This window comes from Mauremys reevesii, linkage group 1 (genome assembly GCF_016161935.1).
Source record: "Mauremys reevesii isolate NIE-2019 linkage group 1, ASM1616193v1, whole genome shotgun sequence".
NCBI lineage: Eukaryota > Metazoa > Chordata > Testudines > Geoemydidae > Mauremys > Mauremys reevesii.
In genome coordinates this window covers 140,787,413-140,814,271 of record NC_052623.1, presented here as the reverse complement: position 1 = coordinate 140,814,271, position 26,859 = coordinate 140,787,413, and the positions used below count along the sequence as shown (strand labels likewise).

Here is a 26,859-nt window from a genome sequence, read left to right as displayed (position 1 = left end):
ACAGAGTACTCCTTCATTCCCAGATACATGGGGATATAGCAAGACATGAGGAAATAACTAATTTAAAATAAATCATTTAAAAGCTTTCATTAATAACAGTTCCCTTTTTCAAATTTAAATAAAATTGCTTAAGACAAAAATCATAAGAAAAATGGGAGTAAGGGGAAAAAAGTGAATATAATCATTATCCCAAATTATTTCTACGATAAAATCTGCTTTAATTGTATTTGTACTGTGCCAAGGAATCAAGCCAGCATAAACTTTTACCATCACAAGGATGGAACAGAGCAAGAAGATATCCTAGATATCATTTATGTTGAAATGCCTAAGTAGTTGGGGGGAGGGTGTGTGTCTTTTTAAAATCATTGTGATATTTAAAATCAGAATGGAGGTTGCACTACTGTAGACAACAAATGTTGATAAATGCAAAGTAATGCTCATTGGAAAACATAATCCCAACCATACAAAATGACTGGTATTAAATTAGCTGTTACCGCTCAAGAAAGAGATCTTGGAGTCATTGTGGATAGTTCTCTGAAAAACATCTGCTCAAAAAAGCTAACAATGTTAGGAACTATTAAGAAAGGAATAGATAATAAGACAGAAAATGTCATAATGCCATTCATGGCATGCCCACACCTTTAATACTGCGTGCAGTTCCAGTCACCCCTTCTCAAAACAGATATATTGGAATTGGAAAAGGCACAGAGAAGGGCAACAAAAATTATTAGGAATATGGAACAGCTTCCGTATGAGAGATTAAAAAAGACTGGGACTCTTCAGCTTGGAAAAGAGATGACTAAGGGACGATATGATACAGGTCTACAAAATCATGAATGGTGTGGAGAAAGTGAATAAAGAAGTGTTATTTACTCTTTCATGTAACACAACAACTAGGAGTCACCCCATTAAATTAATAGGCAGAAGTTTTAAAACAAATAATAGGAAGTAGTTCTTCAAACAACGCACAGTCAAACTGTGGAACTCCTTGCCAGGGGATGTTGTGAAGGCCAAAACTATAACAGGTTCAAAAAGAACCAGATAAGTTCACAGAGGATAGATCCATCAATGGCTGTTAGCCAGGATGAGCAAGGATGCAACCCCATGCTCTGGGTGTCCCTAGCCTCCGACTGCCAGAAGCTGGGTGTTGACGACAGGGGATTGATCACTTGATGACTTCCTGATCTGTTCATTCTCTCCGAAGCACCTGGCATTGGCTACTGTCGGAAGACAGGCTACTGGGCTAGATGGACCACTGGTCTGACCCAGTATGGCCATTCATGTTACACTTGCATTACCAAGAGGACTTTTTTGGTTGTGCATGTGTGTGTATGTGGAGTGCCTACCACAATAAGGCCCTGACCTCTGATTGGGGCCAATTAGATGCTACTGTAACACAAGTATATACATTCATATAGCAGGGACTCAATCTTGCCCTGAACCCTCAATGATCCCGAAGGAGCTGAGGGGGCACTCAGAAAGTGCTCAATACCTGGCAGGATCAAGCCCAACATAGTCTAATGGATCTCCTCCATTTCTACTTTCCAGCATTCTATGATTAACATGCAGGAGTGTGGCTGCTGATTTTATTTATCTTCAGTCTATACTGGGCACTTAGTATTCTTTAGCTCAAAATATAAGAACAGCAAGCTGTGCACTTCTAACGAAATGACAGTGACATATTTTTATTGAATAAAATTGCCATAATGCATTCAGTTGTGAGGTGCCATAAACAGTTTTATTAATGAAGCATTTAGTATGGTTTTTAACATGAAAGAGGAGTAGCACCTCAAACTAAAATTACTGGAAACTTTAGAATGATGCTTATTGTATTCCTTGGCAGCTGCCTTCCTTCTCACTTTTATGTGTCTTTCATGACAACAGATTTTCATATTAGCAAGTGTGTAATGCTGTCGGGGTAAGAAAAAAAAATCGTCCTGGCTCTCCTAAACTAAGATATAATGCATGATTCTGAAAATGAGGCCTGACCCCTCAAATTGTGTCCAAGTGTGTGATGTGCACACACACACCCCTTTATAGACACTCAGGCTCTTAATATAGACATGCACATTTCATATGTTAATCATACATAATGTTATGTCATATTAATATATATTGCAGTAGCATCCAAAAATGAATTAAGCACTTTCCAAGCATGTAGAAAAAATATTGCCAGCCATGAAGTGTTCACACTTCAGGGGGCTCAATTTATAAACACCAAGTGAGTAACTCACTCACGAGAGTAAAGTTACTCACCTACATATGTGCTGGGTCAGGCCCTAAAATGGGAAGGCAAAACAAGCAAGCAAGGAAAATGTCTGAAGTGATGTAAAGCACACTGGCTGCTAGACTTGCTTTATTTTTAAATCCCTTGCCCATATACTTATTTTAATACATTTTATACTATTTTAGTATATTTTTTCATGTCCATTTATCATTTTTATTCATGTCTTTTCTTTTTCAGTTTTTAAGCCATCTCATTTTCTAATTATTGTTTTTTTCTATTTTCTAAACCTTATCTACTTTCCTGTTTTTTAATCATTATCTAGTTTCAGATTTTGTAAAACTGTTTTAAAACGTGTCCAGTGTCCTGTCACAGGGAGGCTGCTGGTTACTTCTGTCAGCAGACAGTGTACCACCCCTACTCCCATCTCACCCACCATGGTGATGGAAAACCGATACGCTGCTCTGGCAACGAGCGATGAGGAATTGCCCCCAAAGGTGGAGAAGGAGAAGCCATGTACCCCCAAGGCTGGAAGGATCGCAGCCACCACTCCCAGTAGGAAACATAAGGTAGTGGTGGTTGGTGACTCTCATCTGAGGGAGATGGAGGCACCCATCTGTCAGCCTGACATGGCATCCTGGGAGTTATGCAGCCTGTCAGAGCCCTGTATCTGAGACGTTATGGAGGAATTGTCAAGAATCTTCCAGCCTTCTGACTACTACCCCATGCTACTCATCCATGTGGGCACTAATGATACTGTGAGGTATGACCCTCAGCTGTTCAGAAGTGACTACAGGCCTCTGGGAGTACCACGGTGTGAGGGAGTTGGGAGCGCAGGTAGTGTTCTCTTCGATCCTTCCAGTCAAGGGCCCTAACAGAGACAGATGCATCCTGGAGGTGAATGCCTGGCTGAAAGGATGGTGTCACCAGGAGGACTTCAGCTTACTTGACCACGAAATGCTCTTTCGGGAAGAAGGACTGCTAAGTAGAGATGGGGTCCACCTTTCAAGGAAGGGGAAAAGTATGTTTGGATACAGACTAGCTAATCTAGTGAGATGAGATTTAAACTAGGGTGGATGGGGGCAGGAGACAAAAGCTCACAGGTAGTCAAAAATATGGAGACCTGGGAGAAGGGTCGGTATCTGTGGGGGAGCATGGGCTGTTATAATAAGGGAGAAACAAAAGGGAACATAGGAGGGAATCAAATCAGTATCTTAGATGTCTGTATACTAATGCGAGAAGTATGGGGAATAAGCAGGAAGAACTTGGAATGCTAGTTAATAAACCCAACTGTGACTGTTGGCATCACATAGTGGGATAATACACATGACTGGAATACTGGTATAGAAGGGTACAGCTTGCTCAGGAAGAACAGGAAGGATAAAAAAGGGAGGAAGTGTTGCCTTATATATTAAAAATGTATATACTTGGACTGAGGCTGAGATGGAAATAGGAGACAGACTTGCTGAAAGTCTTTGGCTAGGATAAAAGGGGTAAAAAAACAAGGGTGATGTCATGGTAGGGGTCTACTACAGACCACCTAACCAGGAAGAAGAGGTGGATGAGGCTTTTTATAAACTAACAAAATCATCCGAAGCACAGGACTTGGTGGTGGATGGGGAACATCTGCTGGGAAAATAACACAGCAGGGCACAGATTAGCCAACAAGTTCTTGGAATGTATTGGAGACAATTTTTATTTAAGAAGGTGGAGAAAGCTATTAGGGTAGAGGCTGTTCCAGATTTGATCGGGAAGAAATGGTTGAGAATTTGAAAGTGGAAAGCAGCTTAGGTGAAAATGATCATGAAATGATAGAGTTCATGATTCTAAGGAATTGTTGGAGGGAAAACAGCATAATAAAGAAAATGGATTTCAAGAAGGCAGACTTTAGCAAACTCAGAGAGTTCGAAGGTAAGATTCCTTGGGAAGCAAGTCTAAGGGGAAAAACAGTTCAAGTGAACTGGCAGTTTTTCCAAGAGACATTATTAACGGCACAAGAGCAAACTATCCCATTGTGTAGGAAAGATAAAAAATATGGCAAGAGATCATCCTGGCTGATCTAGGAGATCTTCAATGATCTAAAAATCAAAAGGGAGTCCTACAAAAAGTGGAAACTAGGTCAAATTACAAAGGATTAATATAACAAATAACACAAGTACGTAGGGATAAAATTAGAAAGGCCAAGGCACAAAACAAGATTAAACTAGCTAGAGACATAAAGGGGAACAAGAAAACATTCTACAAATACATTAGAAGCAAGAGGAAAACCAAGGACAGGGTAGGGCTGTTACTCAATGAGGGTGGGAGGAGAGGGGAGAAATAACAACAGAAAATGTGGAAATGGCAGAAGTGGTTAATGACTTCTTTGTTTCGGTTTTCACAAAAAGTTTAGTAGCAATTGGACGTCTAACATAGTGAACTCCAGTGAAAATGAGGTAGAATCAGAGGCTAAAATAGGGAAAGAACAGGTTAAAAATGACTTACCACATATACTCAATCTTAAGCCGATTCATTTATAAGCCGACTCCCCCAAGATGGATAAATAAAAATGGAAAATTTTTATAACCCGTTCATAAACCGACCCTATCATTCAGGGGTCAGCAAACTTTGGCTCTCAGGCCATCAGGATAAGCTGCTGGTGAGCCAAGATGGTTTGTTTACCTCGAGCGTCCGCAGGCACAGAGGTAAACCTAAGTAAACAAAGTGTCCCGGCGCGCCAGCTGCTTACTCTGACGGGCTGGGACAGCAACTGGTGGGGAAAATTTTTTGGGGGGTGGGGGGGGGAGAAGCTGGGAGTCAGGGAACTAACCCCTGGGACCACCCCCCACATGACCCCACCCCTAGCCTGATACCCTCACACTCTCCCCATCCCATCCCATCCCTTCCCATCTGATATGGGGAGGGCCAGGGGAAGATGTCTCTGGCCTGGCTGGAGCTGCTCCGGTGGACCAGACCTGGCGGCGTGGCCACAGCATGTTCCAGCGGGCTGGGCCGGGTGGCATGGCCACAGTGTGCTCTGGTAGGCCAGGCGTCGTGGCCACAGGCTGCTCTGGGGCGGACGGGGCTGAGCGGCACGGCTGCAGGCTGCCGGCCCTGAAGCTGCAGCTGCCTCTGAGGCTGAGGGGAGAGCAGCATGGCCAGAAGCAGAGAAACTCTGGCCCCGCCTCTTCCCTTCTGGCTCTGCTGCCTCTCCTTGCCCCCTCTGTTGGGGGGAGGGGCTGTGTCCCACTTCTCCCTCCCTATACCCGTTCATAAGCTGACCCCCTTCTCTGGTGCTTCCCTTTTTTACTAAAAAAATTTGGCTTATGAACGAGTATATACAGTAGACAAGTTTGATGTCTTCAAGTCACCAGGGCCTGATGAAATACATCCTAGAATACTCAAAGAGCTGATAGAGGAGATATCTGAGACAATAGTGACTATCTTTGAAAAGTCATGGAAGACCGGAGAGATTCCAGAGGATTGGAAAGGACCAATACAATGCCAATCTATAAAAAGGAGAATAAGGACAACCTGGGGAATTACAGAACAATCAGCTTAACTTCTGTACCCGGAAAAATAATGGAGCAAATAATTAAGAAATCAATTTGCAGACACCTAGAAGTTAATAAGGTGGTAAGAAACAGTCAGCATGGATTTGTCAAGAACAAATTGTGTAAAACCAATCTGATAGCTTTCTTTGACATGGCAACTAGCCTTGTGGGTTGGGGGAAGCAGTAGATGTGGTATATCTTGACTGTAGTAAGGCTTTTGATACCATCTCGCATGACCTTCTCATGCAAGTCTAGATGGAGCAAAACAGGTGGGTGCAAAACAGGTTGGAAAGCCATTCCCAGAGAGTAGTAATCAGTGGTTCACAGTCCAGCTGGAAGGGCATATTTAGTGGGGTCCCACGGGGGTCAGTTCTGGGTCCACTTCTGTTCAATATCTTCATCAATGATACAGAACAGCATAGAGAATAGACTTATAAAGTTTGTGGATGATGCCAAGTTGGGAGGGGTTGCAAGTGCTTTGGAGGATAGGATTAGAATTCAAAATGATCTGGACAAACTGGAGAAATGGTCTGAAGTAAATAGGATGAAATTCAATACAGACAAATGCGAAGTACTCCACTTAGGAAGGAACATTCAGTTGCACATGTACAAAACAGGAAATGACTGCCTAGAATGGAGTACTGCAGAAAGGGATCTGCAGCAAGGGCGGGGTTAGGTTGGAAAACTTCCCTAACAGTCATGGTAGTTAAGCACTGGAATAAACTGCTTGGTGAAATTGTGGAATCTCCATCATTGGATATTTTTAAGAGCAGGTTAGACAAACACCTGTCAGGGATGGTCTAGATCAGTGTTTCCCAAACTTGGGACGCCGCTTGTTTAGGGAAAGCCCCTGGCAGGCCAGACCGGTTTATTTACCTGCCGCGTACGCAGGTCCAGCCAATCATGGCTCCCACTGGCCCAGAGCAGCGAACCACGGCCAATGGGAGCCGTGATCGGCTGGACCTGCATATGCGGCAGGTAAATAAACCAGTCTGGCCCGTCAGGGGCTTTCCCTAAACAAGCGGCATCCCAAGTTTGGGAAACACTGGTCTAGATAATACTTAGTCCTGCCATGAGTGCAGAGGACTGGACTAAATGTCCTCTAAAAGTCCCTTCCAGTCCCACGATTCTGTGATTATTGCCCTGGCCTGTTTTATATTTAGCTTCATCCTTTATCCACCCACATGGAGGCACACTCCCCCCACCTTGCAGCATGGATCTGACAGATCCATGCTATAAGAACTTCCCCAGCTGGTGGTGGCACCCAGAGTTTCGCAGTAAGGATGATGGCAAATCCCAAATCCACATGTGGCAAATACATTTTCTGGTTGTATTAGTTTTCTATGAGAAACACTTAAGGGCATGCTGGTGCAAGGGAACAATGAGTAACCCCATGTATATCCCTGCTCTTGCCCCAATCACACTTCCCCAGCTACTACCCATCCCTTCCTTTTCCTGGATTGCCAGACCCTCAGAAGTCTCTGCAGAAGGCAACTGACTCTCTTTTCCATGTGTGGAAGGGAAGATCCACGCTTAAAGGGTCTCCTCCACATAAGAATTATTTTACTTAGATTGTACACTGTTTGGAGGAGACACCAACATGTGTGCCTAGAGCCTAGCAAGATGGAGCCCCAAGATACTACTGCAATAGAAATAAATAGTAATGGAGGGTGTCAATAACACATACAGAGGTTATTATAGAAGTGAGAGGGAGAGGTTCTGTGGCTTGCAATGTGCAGGTGGTCAGCTAAACGATCATGATGGTCCCTTCTGGCCTTAAAGTCTATGAGTAATTAGAATTGGTCAAGAATTTTTGAACTTTGAACATTTTCATGGAATAAGGGGAAATTTTTTGGCAAACATTTTCATGAAAACATTTCCCATTTTTTGCCCAGCAATAATAAAATAAATAGTAGGTTGTGATCTGGCCCTCACACCTACATAAGCTAAGATAAAATAATAAAAGAAAAAGAAAAATAATACATGGTGAACCTAGCAGTGAGGATTAATGTTGTCAGCTGCTAAACCAAAGACAATGTGGTAAGCAAGGAGCTAGTAATCTCATTTAAAAAAACCCAAAGTCTTATATTGGTATTATTGAACCAAAGCAAGATCCTGTTATGTACAAACCTATGCAGAAATTCACCTATTTTCCCCTGAGTAAATACACTAATGGCCTATATAACTGATGTTGGGCAGAAAACTGTACCTAAGGATATCTTGCAAAATCAGTTTTGGAAAACTTCTGCTTCAAGACACTAAAGCTGTTCCAGCTGCTTTCTTTCACTGCAAAAACTGCTTGCACTATGTTTGAAAACTGTGTTATCTTGAAAGCTTAGTCATCAGTGAACAGTTTTATAAGAAAAGATTAGATCATATGCACAGTGTTGTATAATTTTACTACTTGCTGACACCAATACTGAACTTTTTATTTTTTGTTTAATAACATTATTTCATTATTTAATGTTGTGCTACCATACATGTTTTCTAACAACAATATTTTAGCTATGAAACTATGTGCTTAAGTGCCTCCCTATTTAGGGAAAACACTTAAGGATGTGCTTAAATCCCATTGGCTTCCATGGGACATCCTGCTTTCCCGAAAAGGAATCCTTTCCTGAATCATAGCCTCAGTGAACAACAAAGAAAATATGTATAAGATTATCTTCTCAACATCTGATGCAGAAATATATTGGTAACATTAACAGTTGTATATGTAAATATTTATTAAGGATAGCTAGCTATTTAGAATAGATGTATTTCTGAAGCACCTATCACAGTAGAACCTGAGTGATAAGCAATAAGAATGTTTACCTTGTGTGTTTGGCTGGAAGATTTTATTTAGGTCCAAGGAGGAGGCTCTGGAATGTGATTTCTGCGGCCTTGGTGGGGGCATAGGGGGCTCTTCCCCCTTTTTCATTGCATCTTCAATAGATGTGCTGGAATAGGACCTAAAGGAAAATAAAAGAATCTCAAAAGGAAAATAAAATCAACTGATATTTTTAGACCATTCATGTATACAAATGTAGTAAATATTGACTGGAGTTGAGCTTTACAGTGGAACATCATTGCCTCATGGATTGAAAGGGCAGCTGATGGCAGTGGGATATAATATTAGATGGTACAGACGGAGGGCACTCTTGCTCTAGAGAGTGGGAGGGTTACTTTTAAACACACATAATAAGTACATGTGTTAAAAATGCCTTTTAGCCTCATTGTTTTAGTTTTATAACTTCAGGCTCCACTCCTTTAACTCAGAGGGTCATGTGACCTCAGCCAACAGCAGAATAATTATAGTAACTATCTTGAATACACCTGAATGAAAAGTTCTTTCCTCTCTACCAACTTTCTTCCTCTCCTTCTCCATAAACTTTAATTTGAACTCTCAACATGTTGGGCTCTGGCTGCCGCTAGGAGTATATTAAAAGTGCTAACTTGCTTCTGAAGCATTTTCACTATGATATTTATTTCCTACAGTATGGCTGAATTCTGAAAAGCACAAAAATAAATAAATGCAGCCAAAATGTTGCATTAACTGTAACATAAGGTGTAGTATTAAAAACAACAAGGTGTCCTGGCAGGAGACTACTTTCAGCCTGCAGTTTTGATGTATTCTGTCAGCATAACCCCGGGCACAGGGTTGCTGGCAATGCAAAATCTCCCTGAGAGGATCTGTAACAGTGCAACATGCCTGCAACCCCATCTCCTTTGCAGGGTCTGCAGCTTACAGACCACTGGCGAAATTAAAAAGCTGTCCTTCTCTAATGGAATTCCTGGGGGAGGGCAGCATTAAAAACACTGCCTGCCCTCACCATTTCAGGGAGGAGAAATCTGTACCTCCTTCAGCAATCAGGCCAGACAAGCCCAGGGTTTTTTTGCCCTAAATCTGTTGTAGCAGAGACAATCTGAGCTGTCAGGTTCAGATCACATGATTCTCCTTCAGCCAATGAGCTAGCTAGTTGGTAATTTGGGGGCCTAAACTAATAATTAAGTGGTAGGACAACAAGGCAAAACTATTTGAACTCACATTACCATGCCTTAAACTGGAATGTGACTGTCTATTCATAGGTGCAATATATGTATCACTTGAATTCACCGTTCACAATGATCCATTTTCATGATACTGCCTGTGCATTATGCAATGTATGTTCTAAACACTTGTAACAAGTTTCATTATCTTGAGTGGAGTCCAATAATTTCTGCTGTTGGAGTCACAAGTTTTTTCTGCAAGGCTGCAGACTTTACTCAAATCAGAATTGACAACATGAAGTGTTATACTTACTATAACACATTATGCATGACAAGCAAGACAAAAAAAGATTAAGCAACAACAGGCAAAAACTCCAACTAATGGGAAAATGGACCAGCAGCTTTTGCCAAACTGGCAGTAGTTAGTAGGCAATTCTTTGTTAACAGGTTGGACACTGGCAACTGCAATCTTATATTTTTGATTAAACCAATACACATGAGGTAAAACCAAACTTGTTTCAGAGTTCACATGCAACATGTTGCCTTTGCTTCCACTGCATTTTCCCCCCCAGGGTTTAGAATCCTCCAACCCAACTCATTTAAAATCTGATCCAAAACACATTAAAGTCAGAGGGCTTTGGATTAGGCCCTTAAAATATTGCACTTCAAATCTATACAATAAACAATGGAAGGGGAGATATACTGGAGAAAAAACAGGCAGCTTTATACTTTATCCTTCATTGTAAGGAACTGTAAAGTAGTGCCTAGGAGGCAAAAATGCATCTGGCCTTGCAGAGTTAATACAATGCTACTTGAAGGCCACCATATTGACTGACACCAGGGACTGAACTGGGGACCTCCAGAACTAAAAGCACGAATCTCTAACGACTGAACTAAGCTAAAAGCAGTAACAGACTCCTCTCTAGAGTTGGTCAGATAAACTTCAAGGGAACCATATTTGTCACAATATGCAGGTCTATCAAACTCGAAATGCCGTCTATTTTGCAGGAATTTGAGTTTTAAAATAGTTAATATTCTGTTGCAACATTATTTGAATGAAATCAAAATTTAAAAAAAAAAGGGGGAGGGTGGAGAGAATTTTTGAATTTTCCTCTGCAGAGAATTTCAAATGTTCAGGTTTTGTTCCTAATTAAAACAAAGCCAAATTCTGAAACTTCGAAATCCTTTGCAAAATGCAACTTCTATCCTCTACACATATCCTCTGTGGATCAGGCACAGAGGGGAACACGTAAACACATACAGACCTGTGGGTTATGCAATACATGCTAGACAGGGGTTCTGAGGTTAAAAACGAACTTAATTCATACTTTTGAAGTATTATATCAAAGTCCCTTAGTCACATGATTTTCTTTTCAAAGTAATTTAAGGTCCCCCCCCCATTTTATGATTTTAAACCACAATTAAATGAATTTTAAGACAGTAAACGCTCCAGCTTGAGTTGGGCACAAAGCATGCAGGTGCTGTGCAATCTTCCTGGACACAGACTCTGTCAGCCATGTCTCTCAGCCCTACCCTGCCATTCTAGTCCAATGTACAACTCATGACCAAAAATCTATCTGTGTCTAGTTACATGGTGATTCTATCATGTGGCTAAACAGCCTGTAGGGACTGAGAACTCCAACAAATCACATTTTCTTATGCAAAGTAAACTCAGCTCTCCAGAAGTAAAAATTTCCTTATCACATCACATCACCCTTGCATTCCTCTTCTCCGACTAATTCATTTCCAGTTTTTGCATACCTGTCCCAAGTGCATTTTTCCTTTTTTATTTTCTACTACTCACTTTACTATCCTATTTGATATTCGTATTCTTCCCCTCTCAATACTTTTTTCCAGCCGTGAAGTATATCAAACTTCTGTCCTGCAAATACCGTCTGTCTGCAGCACCAGCTTTGCTGTAGTAGGCCAGTCAAATTCCTTTCCCTCCCACCCCTCAATTTACTGCCACTTCGGGAGCAAAAATACATCTGCTGCAGTCCTGCAGAGAAGTCTGCTTAGTACTTTTACAACTCCTGGCTTTAGAGGCTACATCTACAATCCTTGAAACAAACTCTAAACAGGCAAGCATATAATTTTGTTCTCTATAGCCTTTAGTTTAATTTCAAAGTGTTTATTTCTTTTAGTTTCTCCCATTCTTTGGTTTATCCTTCTTCTCTGCCAGGCTCCTTTTTTACTCCTCCTTCTTCTGTTTTTGTTCAATTAATTATAAGCTTTATGAGGAAGAGACTCGTGATTAAACATTCATTACATCAGAGAAAGAAATGAAGCACTAAAGTAGTTAATCTGACTGGTTGAAAAAGACAGCCTAAAGTCTAATACAAGATGTGGGCATACCAGAATGCTGATCAGCCAAAAACACTGCTTAACATAGTTATTGTATTTTTCATTACACAATATTTTCAGACACCAGTTGCCTTTTTCATTCCCTGCAAGTAACCAATCTTAGCAGCTTTAATTTTTAATCCACATTCTTATATGAACCATATACTATGTTCTGCCACACACCAACTGGTTACTGTTGGATATGATACTACACAATTCAAAAGGCAGAACACACTCAGCCGCATCAGATGCTGCCATTATTGGTGCTCTCTAGATTGTCCAATGTGGCTATCCATATGTAGCATGCAACTTTCAATTAGATGAAGTCTCGAGACTGTTCCTGAAATGGGATGATGACGGGTGTCCCAAAATGAAATTAGGCTGGCTTCTATTTCCACCGCAGTTAATAAAATGCAATATCAGCACCTTCACTCCTACACAGTTTGATGTTTAAATAATACACTGTTGAAGATCTCTTCAGATGGGAATATTTCTTTGACAGAAACAGAAACAAGTACCTGGATCTTGGTCTTGCCTTGAGTGTGTTCGATTCCTGAACAACTGAAAACAAAAGATTACTTGTTAAAAACATTAAAAAAAAAAAGAAGAAGAAGAGGATGTTCCTTTATCTGCAGAATGATAGGTAGTTAGAATTAATTACAAACAAATGGAGGATGTCAGAGTGATGCTTATCCCTGCATAATAATGAGGATTTGATTGTTTTCACTCCTCACTCCCCATCTGTCACTGTGCATGTTATCATCCACATAAATCTCTAGTTCTTTTTTTTAATTCCATTGAGACCGACTATTCCAACTCTTGGCTTCAGTTACACCTTGCAGCAATAAGTTCCACAGTTTCAGAGTTGTTTAAAAAGTATTTTCTTTATTGATTTTAAATTTGTTAACTTTAGTCAGTTTAACTGTTCTTGTTTTATGAGACAAGAAAAACAGCAGTGAATGATTTACCTTCCCGGAACTATTCCTTATATATGTACATCCTTTTCTATGAGTCTCCTCTCTAAACAAAAAATAATGCTGAAAAACATAACTTTGTGATTGCTTTCAAATCTACTTCCCTCAAAGAGAGATTCTTGGGGTATTACACCTGTGTAATCAATTTTAAAAGTCTAAGATAGGTGAGTTCCTTTTTTTAAAAAATTGTTATACTAGATAGAATTCTAAAGAGAACCCAGAGGGATGGTACTAGAGAGAGACTTTCGGTGTTATTTGTTACCTTCAGAAAATCAGCATTTTGCCAAAGGTTACCACACTCCAGTATCTATCTGATCTTACCATAGATTTTCCTATACAGAATCTATCTGTGGTAGCAGCTGGCAAATGTTGACTTTTTAATGGCTTGTATTATTCTCTTGTATGCACATACCAGTTAGGGGGTTTACAGCCATGCAGAACAAATGAGATAGCAGGCATCATAATGTAGATCCACAGACATGCACTTTTTCCTCATAAGAGAAGTTGTTTGCATGGATTTTACATTATTGACTGAAGCTCTGCATGGAGGATATACAGATGCAACTGGTAGTGATAAATGTTCAATAAGAAAACCACTTATGAATGAATCTCTCAGTAGATTAATGTCATCAACAAACTGACTCAGCATCATTCCATATTCCAGTGTAACCAACTCTTAACTAGCAACTAAAAGAAGAGAGGAGAGGGAATTACCATTAAAAATGAGCAATAATGAATATTTTTTTAGGTTTGAAACACCCACAGAATACAATTTTAGTAACAGATTTCTACAATCTTATGACCCAATTTTGACAGTACTGACAATGATAACAAATTATATGTATAATTTTTGAAAGATTTGCCTTCTCATTTTATATCATTCAAGGTGAACCATATTTTTAGAATATTTATGTTTTCTTCAAATCATCCCCACAAAACTATAGGGAAGGTTGACATCAGAGTCCTCAAATGATGTTTTGTTGAGGTGAACATGGGGACATAGAGGGAAGACAGAATCCTATTTTGAACTGATTATTGTATTAAATAAAGAACTATATCAATGCAGCGTTGTGGTCAAGGCCTTTTTTTAAGCAAGTGAAAGTCAGGAAATTCAAGATTAAGATTCAATGACATCTACAACTCAACCGGGGTGGGGGAGTGGGGTAGGGGGAAAACTATTTGGTTTTTTTCTCCTAAATAAGAAAGACAGTTTATTTGTATGTGCAACCATTAGTTGCAGAGATATTGCCAGCAAATGTAACAATACTTCAGTCCATTGCCTCAATGCACATAAGCCTGCATCTCACATGAAAAATACAAAAGAAATGTCAGGGACACTAGCAATTCCCAATTCATTTATTTTTGGAATCTTAGAATGGAGATTCTGGGCCTTTGGGCTGTAATCTAATGTCTTGGAGTCTGTTCAGGTTTGGAAAATTAAAGAGTGTGGTGGGTCTGCTTTAGAGGCTGAAGACTGAACTGAAAGCCATACAGTAAATGGTGTAATATGCTAAAGTGGTAGAAAAGAGAAAGGAAGAAACAAAGGATTTCTTGACTATCCCAAAACACTCGTTCACAGTCTGCAGCACACTGAGCTGCTTTGTTCTTGGCTTAAGCAGCAAGAACAGAATTTAAGCTGTTATTTGGAAATAATTAAGGACCAACATTTTTAAATGTGGGTGCCCAAATTCAATAATGTAATTTCCTTAAGGGCACCTAAATAAGTGGCCTGATTTTTAAAGGTGCTGAATCAAACAGTTTGCATTGACTTCAAATTACTAATCTTTATGATTGTGAACAAAACCTTCCAAATGTGAACCAATGAAATGCTGTCTTTCCTGAGTTTATAACACAGGTAGATAGCCTGAATCAATAGCTGCAAGAAAGATCTGAACTTTCCCTATTCATTTCAATTGGAGCCCTGCACAATTCAAAATGTGTATCGCCATCTGATCTGTAATCCGCAAACATGGTCCGCAGATATCTTCAGATTTGCAGGACTCTAATCTTAGTTGAGTTTTAGTCCTGAAGCCTAAAGATAACAATGATGATATTTAAACACTGATGATCACTATAGGAAAACTGTCTATTATTGTGGCTTGACAAAACAGGTCTTTTGCACCTCTTATCTTCTGTCACATCATCTAACTCAATCCCTTTGCCAGTACAAGGACACCTATAGGATATTCTCTAGTACTCTGTCCGGTCCAGTTTTAAATAACTCAATGTAATGAATTACCACTACTTCCTTGGTGGACTATTCAACAGTCTAATTCAGGGGTAGGCAACCTATGGCACGCATGCCGCCTAATTTTTGGTGACATTCACACTGCCCAGGTCCTGGCCACTGGTACAGGGGGCTCTGCATTTTAATTTAATTTTAAATGAAGCTCCTTAAACAGTTTAAAAACCTTATTTACTTTACATACAACAATAGTTTAGTTATATATTATAGACTTATAGAGAGAGACCTTCTAAAAACGTTAAAATGTATTACCGGCACGCAAAACCTTAAATTAGAGTGAATAAATGAAGACTCGGCACAGCACTTCTGAAAGGTTGCCGCGCCCTGGTCTAACTGATTTCATAACAATTTTTTTCCTGACTTATGAAACCTAATTCTTCCTCCTAAATTTCATCCCATTTATTTCCCTTTGGAGTCACCAAGTAAGGGGAAAGGGATTGAAGGGCAGCAGGTAACGAAGGAGACAGAGAAGAAAAAGAGTTGCATCATCTATCCAGGAGAAGGAGACAAAGGGAAAGCCAATGTGAGTTTTTACTGCTGCCTTTCCCTCTGTGGGGTTTGGAGTGAGAATTAAGACTCTGACCCTAACCTTTTCAGGGGTACAAAATTGTGCCACAAAAGAACAGAACAGCAGCATCCATTCCATCTTCATGGAGAAAAGGTGAGGGGGGGCTAGAACTTGCAGTGGCTTGGGGACAAGTGTCAGCAATGACAGTTTTTCCGAGGTGTACTGCTAGGAGTCCTGCTAAACTGAAGTTCAGAAATCCCAGGAGGAGTACAAAGAAGGAAAGATAAAGATTCTGCCACTAACTCTCCCGCCTAGAGGGAAGTGTGTATGTAGGAGACCACGCAATCAGTCAAGAACATGAGCTGAAGATAGGAAATCTTGCAGTTCCCAAGTGTTTGGGAAGGAGCCAGGAAAAAAAGAGTTGAAAATGAGGCACACAGCTGTTGAGGGGCCATTAATAAACTTGAGTTTTAAGGCACAGCTGCTAAGACGGGCCCTTGGGGTCAGTTTGATTAATCAAGGATATCTTCATGATTAAAAGGATGAGAAACTTCTTTTTTTTTTTTTAAAGGGCAAACCCAGATTTGCACTAATACCTAAGTGGTTAACCACTGAGATTTATAAGCTCTACTGAGACCTGATAAAGTTTTCAAATATTCATAGCTTTGCAAGGAATATTTTTAGGAATGTTGGGTGGTTAATTTTAAAGGCATCACTTCTCACTGAGGTTAAATAAACAGAACAAGTATGAAGTTTCTGGACCAAGCAAGCGATTTTTGACATATGCCATTCCAGAAATAAAACTTTCTAAGATGATAGGGGTAGGGAAGGGAATCAATAGCTACAGGAAAAGAAAGCTACTTACAGCCTGAACTATTGCACCGGTGCTATAGCACCATAATTCCTATCACAAGGTCTAATTTTCAAAATTGCTAAGCACCCATTGACTTCTGTGAGAATTATGGGTACTCAGCGCCTGTGAAAATGAGGGTCGAAATGACAGTCTGGACCTATACATTGAATGCTTCCGCCGACGTGCACAGGCAGAAATTGTGGAAAAACAACATTGCTTGCCTCACAACCTAAGTCGTGCAGAACGCAATGCCATCCACAGCCTCAGTAACCATCCTGACATTATAATCAAAGAAGCTGATAAAGGAGGTGCTGTTGTCATCATGAACAGGTCTGACTACCAAAAGGAGGCCGCCAGACAACTCTCCAATACCAAATTTTACAGGCTACTTCCCTCAGATCCCACAGAGGAATACACTAAGAAACTGCACCATCTACTCAGGACACTCCCTACACTAACACCAGAACAAATCAACATACCCTTAGAGCCCCGACCAGGGTTATTCTATCTACTACCCAAGATCCACAAACCTGGAAATCCTTTGACGCCCCATCATCTCGGGCATTGGAACTCTCACTGAAGGACTGTCTGGATATGTAGACTCTCTGCTCAGACCCTATGCTACCAGCACTCCCAGCTATCTCCGTGACACTACTGATTTCCTGAGGAAACTACAATGCATTGGTGACCTTCCAGAAAACACCATCCTAGCCACCATGGATGTAGAGGCTCTCTACACAAACATCCCACACACTGATGGAATACAAGCTGTCAGGAACAGTATCCCTGATGATGCCACAGCACAACTGGTTGCTGAGCTCTGTGCCTTTATCCTCACACACAACTATTTCAAATTTGATGACAATATATATCTCCAGATCAGTGGCACCGCTATGGGCACCCGCATGGCCCCACAATATGCCAATATTTTTATGGCCGACCTGGAACAACGCTTCCTCAGCTCCCGTCCACTCACACCCCTTCTCTACCTACGCTACATTGATGACATCTTCATCATCTGGACCCATGGGAAGGAGACTCTGGAAAAATTCCACCACGATTTCAATAGCTTCCACCCCTCCATCAACCTCAGCCTGGACCAATCTACACGGGAGGTCCACTTCCTAGACACCACGGTGCTAATAAGTGATGGTCACATTAACACCACCCTATACCGAAAACCTACCGACCGCTATGTCTACCTTCATGCCTCCAGCTTCCATCCCGGACACACCACAAGATCCATTGTCTACAGCCAAGCACTGAGGTACAACCGTATCTGCTCTAACCCCGCAGACAGAGACCAACACCTAGAAAATCTCCAACAAGCATTCTCAAAACTACAGTACCCGCACGAGGAAATAAGAAAACAGATCAACAGAGCCAGACGTGTACCCAGAAGCCTCCTACTGCAAGACAAACCCAAGAAAGAAACCAACAGGACTCCACTGGCCATCACATACAGTCCCCAGCTAAAGCCCCTCCAACGCATCATCAGGGATCTACAACCCATCCTGGACAATGATCCCACACTTCCACAGGCCTTGGGTGGCAGGCCAGTCCTCGCCCACAGACAACCTGCCAACCTGAAGCATATTCTCACCAGTAACTGCACACCGCACCATAGTAACTCTAGCTCAGGAACCAATCCATGCAACAAACCTCGATGCCAACTCTGCCCACATATCTACACCAGCAACACCATCACAGGACCTAACCAGATCAGCCACACCATCACCGGCTCATTCACCTGCACATCCACCAATGTAATATATGCCATCATATGCCAGCAATGCCCTTCTGCTATGTACATCGGCCAAACTGGACAGTCTCTAAGGAAAAGGATAAATGGACACAAATCAGATATTAGGAATGGCAATATACAAAAACCTGTAGGAGAACACTTCAACCTCCCTGGCCACACAATAGCAGATCTCAAGGTGGCCATCCTCCAGCAAAAAAACTTTAGGACCAGACTTCTAAGAGAAACTGCTGAGCTTCAGTTCATTTGCAAATTTGACACCATCAGTTTAGGATTAAACAAAGACTGTGAATGGCTTGCCAACTACAGAACCAGTTTCTCCTCCCTTGGTTTTCACACCTCAGCTGCTAGAACAGGGCCTCATCCTCCCTGATTGATCTAACCTCGTTATCTCTAGCTTGCTTCTTGCTTGCTTATATTTACCTGCCCCTGGAAATTTCCACTCTTGCATCCGACGAAGTGGGTATTCACCCACGAAAGCTCATGCTGCAAAACGTCTGTTAGTCTATAAGGTGCCACAGGATTCTTTGCTGCTTTTACAGAACCAGACTAACATGGCTACCTCTCTGATATGTGAAAATGAAGACTCTTCAAAATCATTACTGGCAAGATATAATGTTTACTCTCTGTTTGGGAAGGGTTTCCATCAACAGTTATATTACCTACTTTTACCAATCTTGTGTGCAGAAAAAAAATGGAACTTTACAATATGCTATATTACAAAATGTCCTTTGTGCTTAAGAAATTAATCAGAAGAAAAGTAGAGTAGGTGAACCTTTTTGAGAAATTCAAATCCTAATTTGGATTAAATTTGCAAATAATGGTCATTAACTCCTGGGATGGATCATTTTTTAAAAGTAATTTTATTATTAAAAATTATTACTAGAGTAAAAGGAATGTTACCAGTAAAATGAAATAAAATTAAAAAAAACAATTAGGCTTATTTTGGTAAGAAAATTGTTTGGCTGACAAGTTCTTTAAAAAAAGCATTTTTTGTTAAAAGACATGAAAATTTTCTCCTCTTACCTGTTTTGACAGACAAGTGTTGAGATGGTTTAAAATCCTTTGGTATTGTTTTGGCAGTAGTGCTTATGTTCAGAGCTTAATTAAAAATAAACGGAAAGTTATTTTAAATTAATTATGTACTTGAAAACAAAACAGTCCATAGCTCTCAACTTTGATTAAGGCCCTATTAATAATACTTCTTACATGCTGAAAAGAAAGGTACACACTTTAGGTAAATTATTCTTCACACCATCAGTGTGGAGTCACTATTATCTTTATTTAATAATAACAACAACAAAAGTGAGGCACAGAGAGCTCTAGGCCCAAGCTGCCAACTGACCACAAATTTTCGGTGCCTCAGATTTTGGGTGTTTAACTTGAGAGACCAAGTATACAATTTTCAAAGGTGCTGAGCACTTGCAACTCCAGTTAATGGGAACTGGGCATGGTCAGCGATCAATAACTCTGAAAGTTAGGACCTAGGTGTCTCATGTTAGAAACCTAAAAACTGAAGCATTCAAAATCTTTTGATAACTGGGTCTAAGTGACTTGCCCAAAGGCACATAGTGAGTCAGCAACCAAGCCGGGATCAGAACCCAGGAGCGCCCGGTCCTCTGGGCTTACTCCTCTAGAAAAGGTTTAGATCATAATATCCCTTTTCCACCAACACCTAATACATCTCACATCAAGGATGTGAGCAAAACACAAACCAACCAAAAAAGCTGTACTCATTTTGCCGAGTACTGTATTATACGAGATCACTATGGATGAAACTCACTTCACTGCAATATGTCCTGAGTAAAAGGACTTTATATGGACGTAGTCTGCTTCTTCAATCCCATCTCTGTTTCCACTATTATATACGTTTAAATATATAAATAACTGACAACTCAGAACTGATTTATCTGTGAGATGATGCAAATGAATGAGAATTTGTTTCACTTACAACATCCTAAGCTACAGAATTCTGAATCCTCAAGAGTAAAGCTAAGCAAACAATTGATTTTTCAGTTCAGAGGCCGAACCAAAAAATTTCTGGAAAAAAAATCAGTTTCAATTTTAACAAAACATTTTGTTAGACCTCAACAAAACGCAAACATGAAAAAAAAACCCACTTTTTTCAGCTTTTCATTTTGTTCCAGTTGAACAAAATGTTTAGTTTGACCCAAAATGAATTTTTTGTTCCTATTCATTTAGGGGTGTTTTAAAATAACCAAAATTTCAAAATGAAATGCCATTTCAAAATGAAAAATCGAAACATTTCAAAAACAAAAAGCAGAAACAAAACATTTTAATTTTTCCCCTGAAACCATTAGGCAAATTCGCAAAAAGGTTCAGTGCCTCAAAAATGAATTTTGGCAAATTACTATTCGACAAAAAAAATCATCCAGTTCTATCTGGGAGTTCTCCTTCCAGGCAGCACCCTGATGGAATATTCCCTTTTCTTTTGACATCCCATTTATAGTAATAACTTGAAGAATAAGACTAAGTGTACCTTCCATGCCTGCAACTGTGCTTTAGTTAAGAAAAAGAGGTAGTTTTCCATAGTCATATATAAAACAATTTGCAAATATGTATAAAGCAAAACTTCGGCCTTATGGGACCATTACATACCTAAAGGCTTTCTATGTTACCTAAGAATGTCAGCTACAGAGAATGAGGCAGATCTGAGGCAGGCCTAAAAGAAATCATCACTGGTCATTTTATTACCTTTAAGGTTCAGATCCTGCACTCTTTACTTAAGCAGAATTCTTGTTGATGTCTTAGGCAAAAAGTATATTATTAGGCCCATTTGGAACAGCATACATTTAGAAGGTGTATTTTGGTTTTAAAGTTTATGCAAATATGAGGGGTTCATTTTAAAATAACAGTCCATCAATTTGTTTTTCTTCAGCTCTGTTGCTGTCAGTAAGTCCTCTCTTTGGTTACTGTTACAAGCCTTTCTTTCAGATTTGCATTAATGCATAACTGATTCAGAAGCTAGATTTGCACAGATTCTGTTAGCAAAGGGAATTTTATAAAGCGCCTATTTACATCTAAAACCTAATGAATGAAGCAAAAAGACAAGACACTTTGCTCTCATACCTTGATTGTCATCACTATTTGCATCTTGTGTCAGGGCAGATTTATCAGGCATCTCCTCAACCGATGTCTTCTCACAGAAGAAAAAAAAGACTAATTTATTATACAGATTGCTATATCAAACGTGCACAAACACTTCCATAGTCAAATGCTTAAGCACATGGACTAACAGAAATACAGCCCCATATTCTCTCCTGCACCAGATACACTTGAAGAAGTGGGGAGGGCCATTATGAAGACAATTATAGGCTCCTGCTTCTCAAGCTGCCTCATTTTGCAGTCCTGACATTAGAAAGAGCAGCCTGGGGCAGCTATAACTTGCCACAGCTGGCTAGAGTGCCAAAGGGGCTGTAAGTCAGCTGAGAATTCTCATAGTGGAGCAGAGTTCTGCTCTGTCCCCTTCTTTCTGAGGATGTGCCCCCTGTGCTAGGAGTGGGGAGCCAGCTCTGTCAGCTTTACACTAGTTGAAAATTCCTCTCCACCAGAAACAGTACAACAATCAGAATAGCCCCTTTAGTCAAAGTTGGGGCCAGACTTCTCTGTGTCCTATGCCTCTTGTGCTTGAGGAAGTCTTCCTGATGCGTTAACTGACCTCTGGCCTACTCTTTCCTCTCACTGAATACTTTAGAAGTGGGGAAAGCTTGGGGTCCATAGGGCACAACTTCAGGTCTCCGTGGCAAAGACCGGGAACTTCAACCCAGATCTGACAAATGAGGCCAACTTCTTTGATTACAGTAATAACCCATAATGTGGGCATTTGCTACTCCTATAATCTCTGCTAGTGCCCTCATTAAAAAGGGAGCTTTTCTGTTACTTGTCTCAGTAAGAGCAGTACCTGAGATTCAGTGGGCAAAGCAATGCCAGAACTGGGTTCAGGTTAGTACAGCCAAAATTATTTACAGGCTTACTGATGCTGTTATTAACAGCCTGCCCCATGAGACCAAGCTTCAATCCATTAAGCCCATAATGGTGGGTACAGAAGTGTAGACTGAATTCACGGTTAGGAATTAGAGATCTATTATATGAAGTAGCATGTGGGTTTTTTGCAGCACAGTTCCTGTAGATTTCAGGGGAAGTAACATTCAAACCCATTGTGGAAGTGCTTTGAAAAAATATGGACAAATGTCAATCTCTATATTAATCATGATTGTCTATGTCAGGGGTCGGCAACCTTTTGGAAGTGGTATGCCGAGTCTTCATTTATTCACTCTAATTTAAGGTTTCGCGTGCCAGTAATACATTTCAACATTTTTAGAAGGTCTCTTTCTATAAGTCTATAATATATAACTAAACTATTGTTGTATGTAAAGTAAATAAGGTTTTTAAAATGTTTAAGAAGCTTCATTTAAAACTAAATTAAAATGCAGAGCCCCCCAGACCAGTGGCCAGGACCCGGGCAGTGTAAGTGCCACTGAAAATCAGCTCGCCTTCGGCACCCATGCCATAGGTTGCCTACCCCTGGTCTATGTGAACTAGAAAGTAGTTTAGTCACAATAATATGCTAGAATTAAAAAAATGGTCACTGACTGGCTCAACAATGGAGGTCGCCACATCAAAGAGAATCAACGGCTCTGAGTTGGTTGGATCTTCACAGACAGTTTCAAGCTGATTTTTTTTTTTTTTACACAAAGGTGAAAACATTGGGGAGGAAAAGAAAAAAATCTATTTTTATTAACAGTTCGATAGCTTCAGTTTTCACCATCATCAAAATCTACCATGAATTTCAGATTTATGTTGGGATGCATGAGACAAATGTTTCAAGAACCTAAATATCCAACCATAGTGGCCTAGCTGCAATGTACTAGAGGCCCAGACTGGCTTTTCCCCACCTTCTGAGTCAAGGAAACAAAGATCAGAGGAAGAGGCTAAGGGCCTGAAGCAATGCCCATTGAAGTGAATGGAAACACTTCCGTTGATTTCAATGGACTTTGGGTCAGGTGCTGTTTCAAGGAGGGGCTTAAAGCGACTGCTGGCAGTTTCATCGACCTCATGAGAAATCTTCTGTCTTGTCTCCCAAGCTATTTGTTGCAAGGAAATATGCACTGGTGTCAGGGCCGGTGCAAGGATGTTTCGCACCCTAGGCAAAACTTCCACCTTGCGCCCTCCCCCGTCCCCAAGTCCCCGCCCTGAGGTGCCCCCCCCCGCAGCAGCTCCCCCCCTCCGCCCTGAGGTGTCCCCCCTGCAGCAGCTCCCCACCCTCCCCCCTGCGGGGCCCCCCCGGCGGCAGCTCCCCACCCTCTGCCCTGAGGTGCCCCCCCTGCCCCAGCTCACCCCTGCTCCGCCTCCTCCCCGAGCATGCTGTCGCTGCTTCACTTTTCCCGCCTCCCAGGCTTGCGGCGCCAATCAGCGCCACTCTTACTTGCTGCAGGCGGCCCTCCCCGCGCTCCCCTGCCCCAGCTCCCTCAGCCTAAATGCCGGCAGCGACTGGGGCGGCCGAAGATCCGGCCGCCGCGGTCGCTGCCGAAGAAAATGCTGCCCCCCAAATCCTAGTGCCCTAGGCGACCGCCTAGGTCGCCTAAATGCTTGCACAGGCCCTGACTGGTGTGTGTGTGGAGGAGAGGGGGCAGAAAGGAAGAAAGTATGTAAGAGGAAAAAATAGGAGACCAGAATGAAAGCGCCAAGGGTCTCAGAATACTAAAGAGAGAGAGAAAATATGGGCAGATAGTACTTAATGTTAAAAAGGGAAATGAATTGATATTTTACAAAACATACCAAAACTGTTAATTGATATTTCAAGATTATTAAAAATCTCTGCTTTTGAAAAAGCCTATTATCCACATGACCCACCTCTTATCATAACCCTCTTCATACATAAATCCAAGAAATCATTTCTGTTGTACTGTATTTCAACAATTACAAATAAGGATGCTCTTTAAACTACCTGAATTTATGAGGGATGAAAAGGGAAGAAGACAGGAAGAAAACATATAATTGATTGCATTGGTAAAAAATATGTTCAGTCGCTTGTGATCACATGTATGAACTCTATTTCCTGAATAGCCCAAGCCACAAATTAAATTATGAAAGTGAATCACTGCACTCCCAGGAGACAAAGCTGAATTACTCCCTTTCTGAATCATATTTACACAGTACATTATTTTTCAAAATAAAAAAAATCAGGAAAAAATCATTTCGGGTCAGTTTTGAGGCAAGGTTTTACAAGCCATTAATCATGGATAATTGGGCACATCTAAACCCAGAGAGCACTGGCTACAACAGCGCAGCACAAATACTGTAAATCCCAGATTGGGAGGAGAAGATATAGACTAGAAGAAAAGAGTTGAGTCTGCTGACTGTCAAATAGTCTAATCAACTGCACTATGGTCAGGTGACACTATTCTATCTCACCCAATGGCTATACCTCCATACATTCAATTTTTTTTTAAATGAACTAGTTAATAGAGAAAAAGTATTTCTTGGCATGTTTCCAGGGAGCACTGGACACCCTCACACCAGACACCAGAGGACTGAGGAAGAGAGAAGCTGAATGTGGGCCCTAGCTACCAAAGAACAGCTCATAGATTGGGAGAGTGGAGCTTTTTGGTTGTTGTGGGGAGCAGGATGTTTTACAGGGCAAGACAGAGCCTGGTGAATTACAGGCGGGGTGATCAAAAGCTTAACTTGAAAATTAAATTAAAAATTAATTTACAATATGGCATTTTGAAAGTCTTCTGCTGTGTCCCCCACTGCTAACAATTGCCCAGGGGAGGATTTCACCTCACCATCAGATAACAGATATTTTATTACTACTATTCTACTCCTAGTATTACTGCTGTGATGCTGGCAGACCCAGTCAGATCAGGGCCCAGGCCAATAGACTTACGTATTAGTATTGATCAAAATGAGTGTAAATGTAAGAGTGTATTCAGGTGTTTGAACTTCATGAAAATTAGCGGCATGTTACTTGTATTGTTTTCATTCATTTGTTCCTGTTATAATGTAATAGCAAACATTTACATTGTGTACACCCCTATATAACTAAATAGCCCAACAAAGAAATCTTGTGAAATGCCAATGAAGGATTTAAACAGAAAATCTTAATTTCAAAGCAAGTGGCCATTATGTATGATGGTTTCTCTCTGCCATGTACATTGGCCAAACTAGACAGTCTCTACACAAATAAATGGCCACAAATCACAACATTCAAAAACCAGTAGAAGAACACTTCAACCTCTCTGGTCACTCAGTAACAGACTTAAGGGTGGCGATTTTGCAACAGAAAAGCTTCGAAAACAGATTCCAGCGAGAAACTGCTGAACTTGAATTAATATGCAAACTTGATATCATCAATTTAGGGAATGGCTGAGCCATTACACACATTGAATCTCTTTCCCCATGTTAAGTATCCTCGCACCTTCTTGTCAAACTGTCTGAAATGGGCCATCTTGATTAACACTACAAAAGTTTTTTCTCTTAATTAATTAGCCTCTTAGGGCTTGGCTACACTTACAAATTTGCAGCGCTGCAGCAGGGTGTGAAAACACACCCTCTCCAGCGCTGCAAATTGCGGCGCTGCAAAGCGCCAGTGTGGTCAAAGCCCCAGCGCGGCTCCCAGCGCTGTCCGTTATTCCCCACAGGGAGGTGGAGTACGGACAGCGCTGGGAGAGCTCTCTCCCAGCGCTGGCGCTTTGACTACACTTAGCGCTTCAAAGCGCTGCCGCGGTAGCGCTTTCAAGTGCTAAGTGTAGCCACAGCCTTAGAGTTGGTATGGCAATTCCCACCTTTACATGTTCTCTGCATGTGTGTATATATCTCCTTACTATATGTTCCATTCTATGTATCCGATGAAGTGGGCTGTAGCCCATGAAAGCTAATGCTCAAATAAATTTGTTAGTCTCTAAGGTGCCACAAGTATTCCCGTTCTTCATGTGGGTAGAGACACTGTCAGCTTGCTTTTGGAGTGAAGAAACTACAAATATGGACTCCTGGAAAGATCCTTCATCTCTGGACTGTTTGGACTTTTACAGGGACGTGTACCAGATGCAAAGCAGAGATCCCCAGAGACAATCTGGGTAACCTGAAAACACTTTTGGGAGACTGGCAGTTTATTACATCACTGCCACCATTTGGAATTACAAACAGTGACTCACCTGTTATATTTTACCTGCTTTTACCTCTCAATAACTCATTTCCTTTTCTTAACTAATAAACCTACAGTTAGTTTACTATAGAATTGGCTGCCAGCATTGCCTTTGGTGTAAGCTCTTGAGTACCAATTGATCTGGGGTAAGTGGCTGATCACTTGGGATTGACAGCAACTTGATGTGGTGTGATTTTTGGTTTAAGTGACCATTTTATCACAAAGTCCAGACTATGACTACATGGTAGAGTGATTCAGGAGTTCACATTTGTTACTGGCTT

General features: G+C 41.0%; 1 protein-coding gene across 9 annotated transcripts in view; it reads right to left on the bottom strand.

Moving 5' to 3' along the window:
* REPS2 (RALBP1 associated Eps domain containing 2) overlaps positions 1-26,859 on the bottom strand; it is a 152,963-nt gene that overhangs the window by 39,380 nt on the left and 86,724 nt on the right. For 8 of the 9 annotated variants that reach the window (XR_005591295.1, XM_039515105.1, XM_039515098.1 and 5 more), the window contains exons 10-14: positions 23,026-23,103; positions 21,502-21,568; positions 19,438-19,512; positions 12,588-12,630; positions 8,572-8,708 (exon numbers count right to left, since the gene is read on the bottom strand). Coding sequence is in view for 8 of the 9 variants with exons in the window: in XM_039515105.1 (XP_039371039.1) it covers positions 8,572-8,708; positions 12,588-12,630; positions 19,438-19,512; positions 21,502-21,568; positions 23,026-23,103 (400 nt within the window). In the remaining variant the exon portion in view is untranslated. The remainder of the gene's footprint in view (positions 1-8,571; positions 8,709-12,587; positions 12,631-19,437; positions 19,513-21,501; positions 21,569-23,025; positions 23,104-26,859) is intronic. The other variant, XM_039515092.1, reaches the window with a different exon arrangement.